This window comes from Diplotaxodon limnothrissa, linkage group LG1 (assembly GCF_057381915.1).
Source record: "Diplotaxodon limnothrissa isolate DT_005_m linkage group LG1, D_limnothrissa_male_GT1.1, whole genome shotgun sequence".
Taxonomy (NCBI): Eukaryota; Metazoa; Chordata; class Actinopteri; order Cichliformes; family Cichlidae; genus Diplotaxodon; species Diplotaxodon limnothrissa.
In genome coordinates, this window is record NC_140596.1 from 7,807,663 (window position 1) to 7,826,484 (window position 18,822).

The 18,822-nt window shown below is 39.1% G+C and overlaps 1 protein-coding gene across 5 annotated transcripts in view; it reads right to left on the bottom strand.

Moving 5' to 3' along the window:
- akap13a (A-kinase anchoring protein 13a) overlaps window positions 1-18,822 on the bottom strand; it is a 119,711-nt gene that overhangs the window by 84,246 nt on the left and 16,643 nt on the right. For all 5 annotated transcript variants that reach the window (XM_085361240.1, XM_085361487.1, XM_085361401.1 and 2 more), the window contains exons 2-5: window positions 15,750-15,793; window positions 7,181-7,334; window positions 1,288-1,442; window positions 536-707 (exon numbers count right to left, since the gene is read on the bottom strand). In XM_085361240.1, the coding sequence (XP_085217366.1) occupies window positions 536-707; window positions 1,288-1,442; window positions 7,181-7,334; window positions 15,750-15,782 (514 nt within the window). In that variant the 5' untranslated portion in view covers window positions 15,783-15,793. The remainder of the gene's footprint in view (window positions 1-535; window positions 708-1,287; window positions 1,443-7,180; window positions 7,335-15,749; window positions 15,794-18,822) is intronic.

The following is an 18,822-nucleotide window of genomic DNA, read 5'->3' on the forward strand; positions in this document are numbered from 1 at the left end:
AAGTTCATCTGTCAGAAGGGGCGACAGCCGACTGTGATTAACCCAAACATCAGTGCTCCCACTGTCGTAATGTAAAATGTGTTCAGTTCCACTCTGCCGTTGCAGTAATGGAGGTGGTGTTCCAGAGTGAGAGTGCAATATATAAATCATCCACCAGATTTGTCTATAAAGATAGAAGTTAAATGGAAGTCACTTTCAGTAACGCATGCTGCAAAGCACACACATACCCACACAACGTGGAGACAGTAAACAGCTTGTTACATCCATGCACTCATCTGAACTAATCAGTAACAAAGTCTTGTTGTTTTGACCAGTAATTACAGTGTCTCTCTGAAAATGCCAAAAAAGAATCCTCAGTCTTCCTAGTCTGCTGATACCTGCTCAACAACATAAAAGGAGCCAGATAAACAAACACACAAACAGCAGGGTCATGTGTGTCAGTATGTGTTATACAACCATAATTTGTCAGTATGTTCCTGCATCAGTGCAGAGACATTCTGCCTGTTTCAAAGGGTCCACTGCCCTCCAGACTCACCAGTGCTGTTGGATCGTTTGTTCCCCAGTAAATTCCATCCTGTAGGCAGTTTGAGGTGGTGTAGGGCCAGTGCCAAACTCTCATCCAGACGCTCACACTCCTGCAGAGGAATCTGACACTCATCCAGCAACAGCGCCCCATCGAGGCCATCAGCCCGGCCCACAGTGCTCACCTGTGTGGAGGGTGATTACAGAGATGAGTCGAGTTTCATAGAGGTTGAAGTGAGCCGTAGACTAATGGGAGCACTCATTTTAAAGCGCTCAGCATGAAAGCATTAACCAAATGCCTTTTGAATAATGAAATATGTTAATGTAGGAAGAAACATCCACATGAGTGTATCAGCGCTAAGCTCGATTTGGGGATGCACTGTTTTGACAAAAAATAAAAATAAAAAATCATGTTCGGATTTATAAATTGGAACATGTTCCATTAAGTTTGAGTGCCCAAGAAAATTATTTTATCTTGTCCTACTCCTCAGAAAAGCAAACTCATAAAATTTCTATGGGATGATAAACTATGCTGAAAAGAATTCATTAATTGAACGCCAAGAACTGTCAGACATTAGGCCTTGTCAGGAAAGAAACAATAACATGGCAATCTTTTTGTTTAACTGTCACTTTGTACACAGAGCTGTATTACTTGTAACCAGTGGTAACCAATTTTGTTTTCCAGCCCTGTGACAAGCTTCTGTATTTCTATTATTCAACTGATGACATGCAGTAGGAATAGAAATGACTCGTCTTTCTGCTCACCAGGAACTGGGCCATGTCAAACGCCAAATCCTGAACAAAGCTGAATTGATGCTCGGCCAATGGCGCCACGTGAACCAGATGGGATTGTGGCTCCTCGGGGACACCTCGGGTGACTGAGCACAAGGTGACCAGCACCACTTCGCAGCAGTCATGAGCTACAAGAGACACAAAAAGCAAGGGTGAGAAGAGAGAAAGAGGGGATTACAGAGAACTGACCTGTGGAGGACAGTACCATAGTGTACAGCATTTTTCACAACGACAAATAGATTATATTGTGTATTTTCAGTGTATGAGATTAAACGTTTCTTTGTTAGGATTAACCCATTTCGGCTATAAATGACTGGCCTTGCTATAAACTCAAGTCATATGAGCTTAAATAATAACAATACAACAATATTTCAACTAAACAATAAAAAATTATTGCCCTAGCTAAAACACTAGTTGCTTGAACTAATTATTTATACTTTATTGATGTACAATGCCAGCTAACTGTAGGGTCTAAGATGTCCTCAGATGCCAGTCTTGCGGAAATTAACTTTAGTTACTTCAGTTACAGAGTATATATATTTCTGTTGATGCAGCCCACACAACTATCACAAATCATTGCAGCAATATTGGCTACTTGCACAGTTCATGTCGCAGGTTTAAAATAGATTCACTGCATGAGGTATAAAATGCATAAACGATATTTCTACGCAAAATTTTTAAACTCATCTGCTGAATTGTGTTCAGTTTTGAGCGTTTTCTTGTTGTGAGACCCAGCTTATGCAGGCTGAATCAATTGAAATATTGGTCACTGACAGTATCTCTAATAGTAAAGTAAACATCGTCAACGCTGTAGTGCCAGAAAACTACACTTTCTGGAGTGGCCACTAGTGGCTGGCAAGAACTATTTTGGTCTCTATGCATACTTTTTGACTACATAGCAACTATACAGTGGGTATACAAACTAGGGCTGTGCGATATGACCAAAATCTCATATCCCGATATAAGAATTCTATCGTCCCGATAACGATATAAATCACAAAAATGTAACATTTTTGTCAATTCTGTGAATCTCAGGCAACTCGACTTGCATGAAGTGTTTCCAGCTGCGCGTCATGTAGCTGGAGTCGAGTGTTTTAACAGATGTATGAAACGACACATTTTTAGACATAAGTTGTAACGGCCGCCGTTTTCTTTGTGAGTATTTATTACACGGCGTGCTGCGGGGAAAAGCCTGTTCTAACGTTTGAGTCTAAGGTTTATTTTTTAGCACCTGACGGCTCTTTTTTACTTCTCATCCGTAAATAATCTGCCCTTTCACGTGATTCAGTTTATTTTGAAAAGTCTCAACAGGATCTTGAGCTTTATTGTGAAAGGTTTATGTGGAACATAAACAAGCGGACACGAGATGGTTTTACCGTCGTTGTTGCTAACGACAACGCATAAAAACATGCGCTTGTCCGTCCGTGGTGTGGTTATATTAAATATAAGAGAAAGAGAGAACTTTAAGAAATTAATATAGCCACTACAGTGACCATCAAAACGATGAAAAATATTGCCGTAAAGAGTTTATTTTGCGACACCACGAAACAAACGATATCGTAAAATGAAACGATAGACGTTTTTATATCGTCATCCGATATATATGGTTATATCGAACAGCCCTAATACAAACTCATTTAAAGATGTGCTGTTACAGGCAGCTGCAGTTATTTGCAACAGTAAGCCTTACCTCACTATTTTTGATTCAATGTAATATTAACATAAAATGGTATAAGAAGATTGTATTTCAATTTTTGATGAATGAAAGTTGTTGGGGTTTTGTTACCCTATGAACGAGTCCACGTAGTCACAAAAAGAAAAAACAGTCAAGCATAACTACGTCCACACCACTGTATGTCACTCAGACCCTAATGGGTTTGTGGATGCCGAAAATATAATCAAGGCTTGAGATGGCACCATCTAAAACACTAATGTTGTGGATATCGGGTGACACTGGTTAGCAGCATTCATCTTTTACATATAGTCTATGGTTAAATGGGTCAAATATGATGGAGCGTTAAACCGGGCGCAGAAAGTGATGATGCGGCGATCCCAACATAATATGTGCTGTAAGCTCAATTTCACATTACCAACAGTCCATGCTGGCTCAGAACAATTAAATAAAAATTATTAACAAGTCAGGTGTTAATGTTATTAGTAACACCTGTACTGTTCTTAGATAAATCAAAATATTGCTTTAATTCAATCTGCTCTAATAAGAGGAAATCAAGCTTAAATTTAACTTTTAAAAAAAGTATCTTTATTCAATTTAATCACTCCATTAATTGAATTTTTTCTCATTTTAGAAGCACTACTTGGATGAAATGGTGAACTAATTTTGTCACAGTAATGAGCTACAAACGAGTGCAGAGCTGCAATGCTGATTTAAATCCTAATTAATACAAATAAATTCACAATATTATTTCACTTAATGGAACATGTGTTAAATTCTTCTGACTAACAGCCATTTACTCACAAGTCACATCGCAAAGACTGAACAAAGCACACTAATGTCCACAGTGGTTTCCATAACTATTGCTTAGGGAGTGGGGCAGTGCCTGTCCCCCGACATGGGAACTCAACCTCACTCTCTGAACCCACTTTCCTCCCCAAGAAACCATAGAGAAATATATTAAGTAGAAATCAATTTATCCATTAATGCATTTGTTCATTTTCTTAACCACTTATTCAAATCTGGGTCACAGGGAACTGGAGCCTACCTCAGCTGGTGAGAAGAGCAACAGGCCCGTCAAATCAATTTAAAAATATAACATTTTTAATCTACTACGTTTTGGTATCATTTACAGTCCGACTAGTTTATCTTCCTTCCTCTGCTCTGGATTTCACCATGTGTAAAGTGTACACGGTGTGTAAAGCCCCTCCTTTTGCCCCACAGTGTATAGTCGAGCAGAGTAGAAAGCCATAAAACAAAGTTACTTGAGTTGAGGACAACTTGATATATTATTGCGGTGGCTCTTTTTTGGCACGGCCCACTTCAGAAGCAGGAAAAAGTACACACAACGCACACCTCACTTTTCATCGGTTATTTACAATGAAAAAAGATTCACTGTTAATTTCTCCTAAACGTGGGTACATGTTATCAGTGCAACTGCACAGACATACTTTTTTGAAGAAAAAAAAAGCCTACATATTTTCCCTAAAAAACAAGAAAACAATCATATTAATTCAAGTTCATTTCACTTTATATTTTTCACCTTGCTGTGCCGCCCCAGTTTTGACATCCTCTGTGTTACTGTAGCAATTGCTTTTTAAAATGTGTTAATTTGGCAAAATAAAATTGAAAAGTTGCTCATTTTTTCAGTTTTGTCTAAAAGAAGAAAACAAAGAGAAAGTCAGGGAACACTGCCATGGTCCATCTGTCCACTCCCAACAAGATGTCAACACACACAGCCAGTTTCAAAACTGATTTCCCACTTGTAGTTATTAAGCATTGCATGAATTCACACATAATTTCTGGAATCTACTCCACGTCACTGTGTGCTCTACAACAAGATCAGCCACATTTGCACGTCTGCAATACCCTTCGTTCTGGGAGAAAACGTTCTGTAACGACAGATCCATATATTTTATAATTTGTCAATGTTGTATGTCGCTACCAACGCAGTCAGAAGGCTACTAGGCAGCTTGATAAATATTATTTGAATCAGAGATATCTTAATCCAAAGCAGTGATTCAGTGAGTTTGCAGTCATTTTCCCAGGTCCCCTGGGAACTCTATCCCGCGACCTAGTTGATCCCTTTAGAGCCCAGAAGGGCCTGATGGAGAAAGCATTGAAGCAAAGCTAATCTGCTGGTAAAGTGACACCAACTCCCTCCCAACTTTAAGCATTAATTTAGTGGAACTCGTACCAAGATAACACAGTTTATAATCCTGCCACTTTTATTTTCCTCTGTGGAACGTGGACCATTGAAGGAAGCAATGATGTCAGTGACATTTCTTATATCATAAGACCAGATTTTATTACATGAACATTTTGGTAGCATAAACCCTTGTTACCACATCCAGAACATGTGACCTCCAGTAAGCTCTGATGTTCCCTAAGAGCTCGAGATTTTTATAATGTAATATTTATTCTTCGAAAGCCCAGATGGTCTGGAATAACTTAATGTCATAGCTGATTCCTCTTATGCTCTGATCAGTCAGTGACTGAAAATATTCAATTAACATGAACTCTGGTCACAGGGTCACAGCTGCATTGCAGTTTTGACTACCTACTTTGTATGTGCAGAGATCTCTGACTTTTTCTATCAAGGTTTCCTGTTGATTCTTGTTTATTTTCCAAGAAAAAGCACAGAAAAACAATTCAGACCAAATATGTTCCATTTTGCAAGTAGAAAAAGTGGGAAAAGCTCCAAGAGGAGTGATAAATGGGATAGACTCTAGAAAGTGAAGTGATTCCTCTTTCTCCAAAACAAAACATTAGTTTAAAATGAGGACAGCGGTAGCAGATGATTAATCTTTTTTTTCTCCTTCCTGGTTTAACACCTCTTTTAATATTAATTTGGGATGCAGCACATGATGAATACAGAAGAATTTAAAACCACCTTTTAAGATAATGTTCAAACTTTTCCTCAGTTCTTCTGGAGCACTGCTACTACGTTTTGACTCAAATACACAAATACAATACAAGTGATCTGCCATAAAGTCGACTTTTATGATGGCTATAAAGGTTTAGAAATGAGGTCAAATTACTGGGGGTGCTCTTTCATGTATGTAAATGCTGATACTGTACTGAATTACAATAAAGTGGACAGGTGCTAAAGTAAAGTGACAAGTAAGGGGATAAAATACATTTACTTTGTTAGATAGACAAGTTCAGTTGCTTCTTAATGCAAATATTTACTTAGTCAATCATGAGGAAATGCAACTCAATGCATTTATGCATGTAGACATGGTCAAGACAACCTGCTGAAGTTCAAACTGAGTGTCAGAAAGGTGATTTAGGTGATTTTGAACATGGTTGTTCAAAATGGGCTGGTCTGATTATTTCAGAAACTGTTGATCTACTAGGATTTTCCCACAAAACCATCTCTAGGGTTTATATAGAATGGTAAGTAAAATATAAAGCGAGCAGCAGTTCTCTGGGCAAAAGAGCATCGCTGCATGTGAAATGCATTAAACCTTGAAGCAGATGGGCTATAGCAGCAGAGAGCCAAACTGGGTGCCAGTCCTGTCAGTTAAGAAACTGGTCAGAATTGGTGTAAACATAACAAAAGCAAACATCCTCCCTTTTATCAATGATTCGGGCTCTTCTTGGCAGACTCAGGGCTCTTTAGTAACAGCTGAGCATCAAACACCACAGCCTACCCATGTTTTGTTGCTGTCCATCCCTTTATGACCACAACATACACCTTTTTCTGAAGGCTCTTTTCAGCAGGATAAGATGTTCTGCCAGAAAGCTCAAATCAACTCAGCTCCAACTGGTTCCTTGAACACGACAATGAGTTCACCATACTTAAATAGTTTCCACAGGCACAAGATCTCAATCTAACAGAGCACTTGTGGTGTGGATGTGGTGGAATGTATCGCGGATGTAACTATGTGATGCTGTCATGCCAGTGTGAGCCAAAATCTCCATTTGCTGACACAGACGTAACATCTTGATGAATTTACGTCAGCAGTTCTTAAGGCATGAGGCGGCCCAACGAGATACTAACAAAACATTCCTAAATAAAACAGCTGGTGCACTTTCATAGAGCATCAGCTTTAGTTGTTAATAATCCAGGCTAATCTTATTTAAAAGTGTCTGCAAACACAGTCTCTAACAAATATTAAATGCTGTAGGTGGAGCTGCCATCCTTTGGGTGCTAGTAAGCTGCAAGGCATTGTGGGTACGATGGCTTACCGGGACACAAAGCCTGCAAGGTGTCATGACTGCTCCTCAGGGTGCTGGTCAGGTGCCTCTGTGTACTGCCAGCGAACAGCAGGAAGTAGTCCACGCCCTCCTCACTACCAGCCAGCTCGTCATCACTGAGCTGTACTGTGATAACACAATGACCCTGCAGAGGCACGCAGACGGAACGTTAGGAGGGAAAAGGAAAAACAGAAAGAGACAAAAAGAAAAGACATGTTTATAACATGAAATGGGCACATTATCATCCACCTGCAGATGCCTGCAGTCTAACTCAGCCCTCTTCTCAGTGGCCTACATGTCTTGGTTCATCTACTTAGCCATAGATACCAATCTAACGCCATCAAGTCAGTGTAATTCAATCACTGTCTGTCACTTTAGATGCATTTATTGGCTGCAGTACCAGGTGTGAACTAGACTCTGGACAAGTGGATACCAGATTTTAAGAGTGAATAATAGTGCGTGCGGAGACTCCTGATCTTCTTAGCACCGCAGTTGTTTACAGCAATTACATTAACGCCTCAAATTAAATATGGTAATGTTTGTTTGCTGATGAAATGTTACACACCACATCATTAACAAAGAAACAAGCAGACAACATGGAGGAGCAGCTGGACTTCTGCAAAACAGTGTGAGCACAGTCACCATCAGAGAACAGCACAACAAGACAAAGAAGCACATTCAGCTTAGAAATCTAATACAATAATAATCATCACAACAACAACTAAAACAAAAGTCTTTAAAAAAAAGAAATTTGAATAAACAGTCTTCTCATGTAAGCTGGATTTCCTATTAGCCCTTTTTTGTTAGAACATTACAAATAAAAATATACGTAATGAAATAAACACCACAGTGTAAGCTAAGCAGCTAAATAGGTTCAGGATGGTACTAAAAACACAGCCTGGTCAGTGTAAAAACTATGCTGTTTGTCCTTTTTCATGTATTCTGCATCATCAGCAGGTGCAGATGCTAAGTTTGTGCCTTGGGGTTCAGCATTGCCATGGCTCTTTTAGTACGCAGGATTTTGTTTTTCCACCATTAAATGCTTCCAACCAGAAATTACAGGTGAAATTTAACTTATAACTGGTATTTATTGTACACTGCCACTGGCCAATAAACTAAATAAAATAAAATAAACCAAACCATCAATTTGTCTACACATTTTCTTAATACATTTAAAGGTACAGTTTTAGTGACAATTGGCTGATTTGTGACAGAGCATCAATGTGTCATCTGAGGACACTGAGGAGGAGAAATAGTAACAAAAAATAGGGATATTGTTCAGAATTAGCTGCTTTCCACTGTAGGACTGCAGCTTCTTGACATGGAGGAGGGATAATGGGACATTTCAACCCACTTAATCTGGCCACCGTTGCAGTCTTTTTACTGGCCTCGTCCAACGTGAGCAGTCTGTCGTGACGATCTGAGCTTAACGGGGTTAAAGGTGTCTCCTCCTTCTCTTATAAAATGGGAGCCTCCGGGCCATGTTCCTCGCAGGCGGATGTCAGCAGGTGGACAGCAGCGAGGCAAACCAGCAACCCCAACATTGCAAGGTCTCTGTTTGGCAAGCCACTACTGATGCTTAACAATGTGAGGGGGCAAAATGTGCTCAAAGACAACCACATAGCCCAGAGGCCATACAGCCAGAAAAAAAGCCTTCAGTAACCTTCAGACAACCAGGACTGCGCACAATGTAAAGGGGGTAGGCTTTTCTATGCACAGCCAGTATCAGTTTTAAAAAGCAGAGTCACTGAAGTAAATGAGTAGTAGATGGGAGGAAGCCAGCAGGCATGACATTTTCTCCATTAAAAACTCATCTCTTATCCTGAGCCCAGATTGGAAATTAGGGCTTGGTGCTATTGAAAGGATTGGTACCTCAGAGGATTTGTGAGTTTGTACTCCATGTGAAAATGAAAACGTATTAGTGTGAAATAAGTTCCACATTTTCACAACGAACAAAAGAGAAGCAAATGGAGAAATGGTTTTCTCTCCATCGCTGGAGGCGAGTGGGAAATTACCTCAGTCTGAATACCACTCTGCTGCTTTTTGACACAATAGGTGCTCAGATTTCTTAAAGCAGCCCACCAAAATCTCCTTATTCCACCAAAGTTAATACCCACCTTTGTAAATAACATTATAAGCGATTGATAATTTCCTAACAAAGAAAAACACTTTAAAGGGGACAAAATAAATAGCACAAATCTTAGAATATTCAATCTTGGTGTTTGAAATTCAATTATTTAAACAGAAGAAAATTACAGCATAGATCTGAATGATCAGATCAACCAGATCTGATCAGTTCCAGTACTTCAAATATCTCGGCAGGAGGTGGGAGTGAAGGTGAAGGTGAAAAGCCAGAGATGTGAAACATCTGCTGGAGAAGGGAGGAAACGAGCACACAGAAGCCCCACAATAAAACTAACCCTGCTGACATTAAGTTTTCAAAACAACAGTAATTAAAATGGGAAAAAGGAAATATTGCAGTGACTCTCCAGCTTAATATAGAAAAACAAACCTGTGGTTTTAAAGCGGTGCTCAAATGGATGTCTTTCAGCCACACTGTATGACTGTGCTCTCTGCTGGTTATAAGTACTTAACTAAGTGACCTGCTGGGGTATTGACCTGCTAATCATGGAGCTTCAATAGGGAACAGGCAGCTTTTAAGCAGCATCAAAAGCACAGCTGGAGACTATGAACCCAACCCCCTCTTTTTAAATATGCATATACGTGTAGCCTTTTCCACACATCCTGCTGCAGCGCTGGTTTCATCTGTCCAGGTAAGGTAAGGCTTGGTTTTAAGCATTTGCATATACTGTTACGACTTCACACTGATAATTATTTTTAAACTTATATTGAAATTTTAGTGATTGTTCACTTAACTCAGGCTTTGTTTCTTACTACAGGCAGCTCTATCCTTCACTTCACCACCCAAACTAATTGTCACTTGTTACTTAAATCCAATAGATCTTCATTTGTATCTTTTTGTGCACTCTGTCACATGAAATCTGCGATAACAACACATTTTTTAAAAACAACAACAAAAAAAACATCCTTTAATGATGTTCATTAAAAAGTTAGCCTCAAAGTTTATGGGTGTAATTGCTTGTCATTGTGATTCATCCTTCGTGGTATTAAGCCATTTTTATTTTTACAAGCAACTAAAGCCAACTCAACATGAGACCCTTCTTTTGGAAGCCATATATTGCAACCTTTTGCATGGTTTACCCCTTGCTGCTTTTGTTCCCAACATACAATTTCAAAGCCAATTTACGGAGCAAAACCGGCCCCTGTTTACACACTAACATGAAACATTGGCAGAGCAAATTAAGCAACCCACAACTTACAAGTCTGCTGACATACAGAGCATCCCTTGTCCCTTCAGGAGGTAAACATGCACCAAGCAGCATTCTTCATGCAATGAAATGTTTGTATTGCCAATATGTGAACTGACTGCAGCATAATCTAAAAAATTAGAGCTTCACAAACGGTGTAACTAGCAGATCATCAGAGTTAGCAAGTAAGCTAATGTTAGCTAGGATAATGTATATTAAACCTAGTTGTATCAAATGAAACCCTTCTGGCCAAATATTAATGTCAGTAAAACTGGGGCAAAACTTCTTTTAGCCAGAAATTCGTGGAGCAAAATACCAGCATGACTAAGGCGTAAGGAAGTCCTGTGACTGACTGACTGTTTACGTTATTACAAATGTTACAAACAAACCATTGCCACATTCACGCAGCAAGGGACGGGATTTTTGGGATATTAATTTATACAAAAAAAATCTAATAGTTTATGCAGCTATTTTAATTCTAATCTAAAAGACCCCCCCCCCCCCCCCCTTATTTTTCCTGTAGTCTGGTTTAATGTGCTATTAAAACATTAACAAAAATAAACCTATAAACTGTTTGCCCACAAAAAAAAAAGAAGAAAAAAAGAAACTGCTCAAATTTACCATCCGTCAGACCAAGAAAAGCTGTTTTGTGTGGGACGCCTTTAAATAAGAACAAAAATGTGAAATATCACGCAGGCTACTCCAGGTGAAGCTAACATGTCACACTGATTTTAGAGCAGTCTGCTCTGGGGGACAATCTTTGGGCAATAATCCTAATACTATACTGCCAACAGTGAAAATCAGAAAGTATTTTTGCCTGAAATGTCCAACCCTGAGGTTGCTTTACTGCTTGATATAGATACAGGCAATGTAACAAATAGGTCACAAAAGCTAAACCAGATAACTTCACCAGTTAATGTCATTCATGATACTAACTTGTGTACTGTGTCAAATGGTATTGAATTTAGCAGCATGCACATAACAGTGCAAAGTAAATGTGTATGTATGTATGACCCACAGCCCACAGTAGCAGCCAAGAGCAATACAACACTGGCTGTTAGCTATCAATCTGTAATCTCCCAGCATGTGCAGCTTTATCATTTCAAAGTCAATTTTGTCTTTATTATGCTAATAATCAAGAAATCACTATGGCGGTCTCTTTATTGCTTTGAAAACTAAGTACTCACAGGACAGCTTATAGAACTCCCTTTATAACTTGAAGTTATCAGTTCCTGTATCATTTTATTAGGCTCTCGTATCTTTGTGGGGAAATGTTGACCGACTCTTCTTTACAGCTTAGCTTTATGCATACCTTAACGTCCCACAACAACATTTCAGCCCGACTGAGGTCTGCACTTTGGGCGATTGCAACACTTTTCTTTTTCAGCTATTCTGTTGTAAATTTGCTACTGTGTTTGGGATCATTTTCAGCCAAGCTATAGCTGTCTGACAGCTGGCCTCACATTTGACTAGAATACTTTGGTACATAGAAGAATTCACAGCTCACTCCATGACTGCAAAGTGCTCAGATCCTTAGACTGCAAAAAAGCCCGAGTTATCAACCATCAACCACTGCACTTAACAACTGGTATGAAGAGCTGATATGCTGTGTTTGGTTTGGTTGGCACTGTTTATTATGGACAAACATCTCCAAATTGGCAAACATCTTGCAAGTTTGCACACCTAAGCCATGCTGCCATATTTGTTTCAGAAAAAAGAGGCGTTCTTCAGGTAACCCTTTCATACAATTGCTCATTCTGTTTGTAACTACAATGTCACAAACTGGCTTATGTGCAGTTTTTCTGAGCATTACACAGACCCAACTTCTGGTGAATTTCCTGAGATGTCCAGTCTGGAAAGATTGTCCCGCTGTGTTAAAACATGTCTGAATGTTCAGAGATTGGCAAACGGCTAAAGCGTCTGTTTTTACAGAGATGGTCATTCTTGCAGATGGTTAGTTAATCACGTGCTGATTAGCAGCACCTGGCTACTACTTACCCTCTTAATTCCTACTTCATAGAGTGAAAACGTTCCTTTTTCTCATGACTACACATGAAAGCCAGTACATAAAACAGTCCGACATACTTCATGACAGTGTGTGTACGTCTCGTAACCATTTTGGCTGTATTGATACATGCCATGTCAATATGCCAGCTATAGAATGTTGGCTGCAATTCATTTAAAGGCTCTGGATGCCATTAAAAAAATAGTATAATTGTAGTTATCCAGAGAAGCTTTAACCTGGAGACAATAACCAAGCAGTCAGTTCACAGGTTCAGCCCATGTAACTGGTACCATGCCCACAGTCATGCATGCTGTGTTAACCACTGAACCCCTACCTGCTTATTTAATTGTAAGCCGCTCTGGAAACATTGTCTGCTAAATGCCAAGAATGTAAATAGCATGTTTACTCACAGCTAGAACAACAGAGTCTCGCTGTTATGGAAAGAAAACTCATTTTGTTAAGAACACCCACAACTAATCCCCTGCCTAACAAATCATGTAACCCTCTCCCAGCGCTCGCTAAAATAAAATCAGCCCTCACTCAATTTCTTTACCCATAACATGCTCATTAAGAATCCTTCTGAGGACAAAGTAATATTGCAAGAATATCAAGGCCTTGACCTCTGTTCTTCTCAGAATATGTAACTTCTAGATTTAGTTCTACACTTATAGACTGGGGCTGCCATTTCATCTAGAAGGTAGAGCCCATGAACTATATCTTTTTTTTTTCTTTTTCTTTTTTTAACGATACAATTACAGGCTGGCTACTTAACCCCTATGAGCTATCTCACTGTGAACTGCTGTGATAAGTTTCTAAAATCTGATGTCTAATGAGGCCTGACTGCCTGCCTGGTTCCACTGAGGAGTTTGAGTGTAAATCACAGATAAGGTTGTCTGGGTGGTTAATGTGTGAGCCAGTATAGCCTTTAGAGAGGCACACATACACAAACACACACATCCCTCACTTATCTCATTTCCTATGTGCCTTCTACACCTGCCAGTGATAGGAGACCAGTGTAACCACTAAGATCAACTCAGAAACTCCCCTCAAAACACAAACCTCATTAAATATTTATCAAATAGTGCAGAAACCCCGGTAGAACTCAAAGACATTTTAACTCTACCTGGAAGTCCATTTTGGACGCAATTCAAAAGTCAGTAATTAAGAGTTATAAATGAGCTATAAATGGAAATTTTTAATATTAAGGGATTGCATATATCACTGACATGTACCAATCAGTTTGAAGTGGTGCATGTAACCATATCTATATTAGGTTTTGTAGTTTAATTACAGATACTGAGTTATCTGTAAAACCAAGGTTGTATAAAGTGGGTTTAAATTTACTTTAAAATACTAAATGACGCAAATGTGGCTTATCCTCCTTAAGCGATGCACACTCAAAATAAAGATTATAATTCCCTCCCTTAAATAAAGACTACTCTTTTTTAAGCAAGTTTGCAGAATTGCTATTCATTTATTTTATTTAGTTTTTTTAAGTAAAGCCAAGTTATCTGTTTTTACACCATTATGCAAACTCACCATCTCCAAAACAACAATAGCAGCTAAAAGGATCATGAAATTGATTGAACTTAAAAGGAGGAGTGAGTGGAAAAAGTTGAACACCAGCTGTGTTGCCAAGCTTTAGGCAGCGACAATGAAAGTAGCTAGAAAACTGCTGACATAACCCACATGATATGCCACACAGTTCGGCAATCTGAGACGACCTCAGCAACAAGCTACATCTCATCTACTTGATCTACCTCACGTGACTTCGCTGAAGCAAAACACACAGGTGCCTCGCTCCAAAGGACGGGACAAAGGACCGAGAATGACAAGAGACTCAAGCAAGCAGCAAGCTCCAGGGTTAAAAAGTTAAGCCATTGTGTAGTGGCCGCTTGAGACCATCTTCAAGAGTCACTCCCAACAGACTCCAATGTCCAGCTCGTTCATTTGTACCCAAATATGGTTTTAATACGTCCAAACGTGCTAACTTCATGCTCCAAAAATCAACATAGCAATGATCAAAATGCCCACACTGAGCATCACAATGGCTATGTCCGTCATTTAGAAACAGTGTCTCGCCACATGTTTTCGCCAGCTAGTTTATTCCAGCAGACAACTGCACAGAAATTTGTAATGATTAGCATACAGCACCTTTAGCTATTGTTTTATGTAGTCACAAATGGAAAACGTCTCTACGCAAAGGATATCAGGGGCAACATACTCAACCTGCAGCCTTGACATCCCAAACATTCGTCAATGCGGTTAAAATATGAATGAATTGATGAATATATAAAAACCTACTTCTGGCTGCTCACAAGGGCTCGCCACAGCGGGGAGCTCTGCATGTTTGATTTGGCTGAATTTTTTATGCCGGATGCTCTTCCTGATGCAACCCTAAAGGCATTCGTATCTCCTCGTCAATAAAAAAACAGTATGACTATGAATGGCTATGATCAACTTATCATGAACAAAGGGATGTTTGGAAAGCTGGTTGTCTTTGAGAATGTTCATCTATTTATCTCTGTAACGTTGACATAATAACAGGTGGTTAAGATACCTATGTACTTCAAAGCTACACAACACTAGGTTAGGGTATTCCTGATGTGTATCTCTTCAAAAATGAATGGATCAAAGAAGACACTTCCAGGAGTGAAAGGTTTTATTCTGACTGAAGCCACAGTGCTTAAATGTTATTTAAAAAATTGATTAAAAATTACTTTTATGCTGACTTGTAATATTTCTTGTCATTCACTTCCTACTCAGTTATGTGGGTCTATTTTCTTTCTTTTTCATCATCAGTGTGTCAACATGCAAAATGATGACCTCAGACATAAAAGCGGACAGTAAAAACAGTATAGACCATTTTCCAGTCAGCAAACATTAAACATTTAGTTCATTTGCATGCAGTCCAGCATGCTCTCCACTATCTGGTCCTGCACACCCACACAGCTGTTTTCAGTTGTTCCTGTTAATTAGACCTGTTATCAGGTGGAGAGGTGGAAATCAAGAACTGACATTCCAGGCATTATATGAGATCATCAAACCATGTAAACAAATACTGATAAAGAATTACGGTTTCCCGGCCTAACGGGTTCAACAGATCGAGCGCCTTCACCACCACACCTACACAGCACGTGAATGCAGAAGCGTTAAAAGAAAAAATAATTATGTGAACTGGAACAACAGCTTTGCTGCTAGTGTTGTGTGATTATGTGATACTTACATACAATGGAGCTTGCTGTGGATTGAGTTTCATGTCCCTGGACACTGTAAAAAGAAGAACAAATTAAGGGTTACAACTCTAATTAGGCATCTATATTGTAATATAAAACAAAATCATGTCTTAAAGCGGTACTAAAACCTGTCTGGCCGTTAAGGGCACCGCAGCAAGCTGTAAACACAATATTATCCTATCAACAATTTGTAAAACCGATATTTATATTGTATTACATTTGATGCAGGCACTAAGCAAAATTAGCATATATTGACATCTAGACTCTGGTGGGTCTAAAATTGACTTTGTGTTTAGCTCTGTTTTGCTTCACTTTTTACTCGTGCAGGCTGCCTACGTATATTAACAAATGCCTAAATATATGTGGCGACCAGGTCAGTGTTATCCATACACTAAATTATTTGTGGCAGCAACCTCGACTGCCATGTATTGATTTTTTGATCTCCTTACTATTTAAAAGGGTACGGTTTTATTCCAGTGCTGAGCTGCATCCAAGGAAACAATTTTGCTCAGCTTCTTCTTGACCTGCTCTCACACACATACACAAATACAGACTGACACATTGACTTTCTGTGAATAGTCCTTCTTTGTAGTGCACACAATCTGAATGTATTACCATGCACTGAAGGAAGGATTATTATTGGTCTTTCTCCACATAGCGACAGGTGACATCATCATAAAAGACACAAGTTTGTTCAAAACTGGTACATCAAAGTCTGACAATGCTCTTACTCCTCAAATAAGTTATTAACATGTTTATGCCCAGAAAGAAAGAAAGAAAGTGCGTGGGTGGGTGGGCATTAAAAACTAAAACAGAATTCACTTCCATAACCATATTACCTTCAATAATCTACAGTCAAGTGTGTCAAATAAGGAGCAAAGCAGTCAGGTCGGATATGGTTTGAGGAGATTAGCACTCTGTTATTAACTGTTAATAACTAGACCTGCAATCAAATATTGCTAAAGTTATTTAACTCAGATGCTCAGGGCTTACTGAGATCCAGACATAGTCTGAACCAGAGTTTTTAACTAAACAGAGTCCATAAAGTGTCCAGGAGAATATCCAAAAGTCCAACCAGTGTGATAGCTTACCACTTAAATTATTTATTTCAGTATTTCCATGCTTCAGCCAGCACTGATGTGGCAGCTAAAGCAAATGAGGGTCAGAAAAAGATATCTATAGCTAACATGAGGAGGAGGACAGCAGCCAGCATGCCGCTGTGGGAGAGCCAGAAAGGGCAGAAGCAGCAGATGAGATAGGCACGCACTGAAAACGCCTCCTTGCTGCAGCTGGTAATTATCCTCTGAGGGTTCATCAGTACAAGCGACATCTTTCACTTTATAGAGTAATTTAGTCCAAATGAGAAACTGCTCTGAGGAAGAACTATACGCTGCCTGCCCAGACAAAGGTAGGTGTGAGCTCGTGTAAACATATAATCGAGGCCTTTAGCTTTTAAAAAACCTGATATTTCCCTAGGGTATTGACAAATACCAAACAAATGATTCATCAGGTAGCCAGAAACTCAACTTCACATGAATGCCTTTACTCCTCCATGCTCACTGGTTGTATAAATAAGCAAATATTTTCTAACATGTCAGCCATAACAACTTAATGAATTGATAATGTATCAGTCACAGCTCCAGAGCTTGCCGCACAGTTCAAAAGGGACAGAAGATAATTAAATAATGGAGATTACGACATGTAAGCTTAGTGGGGTTTTGTTTATTACCCTTTTAGAAAATCCTTTAAGTCTGTGTCAGACAAATACATATCCAGAAAATCATACTGAAAATTAATTATTGACAAATTTGTTACATTGACATTGCTTACTTTTGAAAAAGCCAACAAAATGCAATATGGAATAAACACTTTATTTCCCAAAACATTAGAATATTATATATCTGAAAAAAAAAGAAAAAAATTATATTAATGTGTAAGACCCTTTCCTTTCTTAGGCCCTCCTTTTGCACAGTACAGACATTCATTATTAATAGAGAACACGGGCTACAGGGAATACATGTGTAATATATATGCCTGATTAAATAAAATCCCAATTTATAAAACAGGCTAAAAAATAACTTAATTCCAGTACTGGTTATTTATTTATTTATTTGGTTAAAATCTCTTTGGGGTGTCAAAAATTACTTTATGCAGAAAAGACCCTCGTAGCTAGAACATTAAACCTAAACATATTTTGTAGTACTTTGGAAAATGCGAGCAAACTGCCACTGGGACTACTCTATCCTAGTGATGCTTGCTAACTGAAATAGTCTGGATACTGGAACAGGAAGCATGTACAGCAGCTCTTCAGAACATTGCTGTGGACAAGGTGGCAGTTAAGCTTGGCTCTGGCAGTTGTCCCAATACTCGGTGGGAGATTAAGAGTACAGAACAGACACACACTGGATCACACGTGGGTTCCTGCCTCCTCTTATCACTGATTAGTCCCTCACTAAAAAAAAAAATAAAGCAAGAAAAGTAAACCACCAATATATTTTGACTTTTAGTTCTTTTACAAGGATTTGTATGATCAGTTAGCAGGATTTATCAGCTTATGTTCACATTTGATTCCTCACTCCCACTCGAGGATGCAGGCCTCAAAGCCTTTCTCTGGGCACAAGGTCAGAGGCGGTGGGTGTGTAATTACATCCAAACAAATGCATAACAGCTTTAGACTTGAGGATGAATGGATTTGAAACCTTTGTGTTGAACTTTCTTGTGGAGATATTTGGCTGCTTGTATTCATCAATGAGTCAAGGGACTGGTCACTTTTGAGACCACTCTCCTTGGTTATTTGCAGAGAAAATTTTCTCTTTTGTTTGCTGTTCTTTGGCACTAAAACAAGTCCTTGCTGCTGGCCTGCAGTGGTCAGCAGTGCATTAATCACATGAACCTCACAGCGGGGGAGGCAGCGTCAAAAAAGGCCAAGACCTAATGAGTTCAGCAGAGAACTGCTGGACTCAACAGAGTGCTCAAGTGCAGCGAGACCAATTCACTTTCTGTAGCCCAAACCAAACTTTTTTCCACTTTTTCTGCTAAATAAATAGCCTTGAACTAGAATTA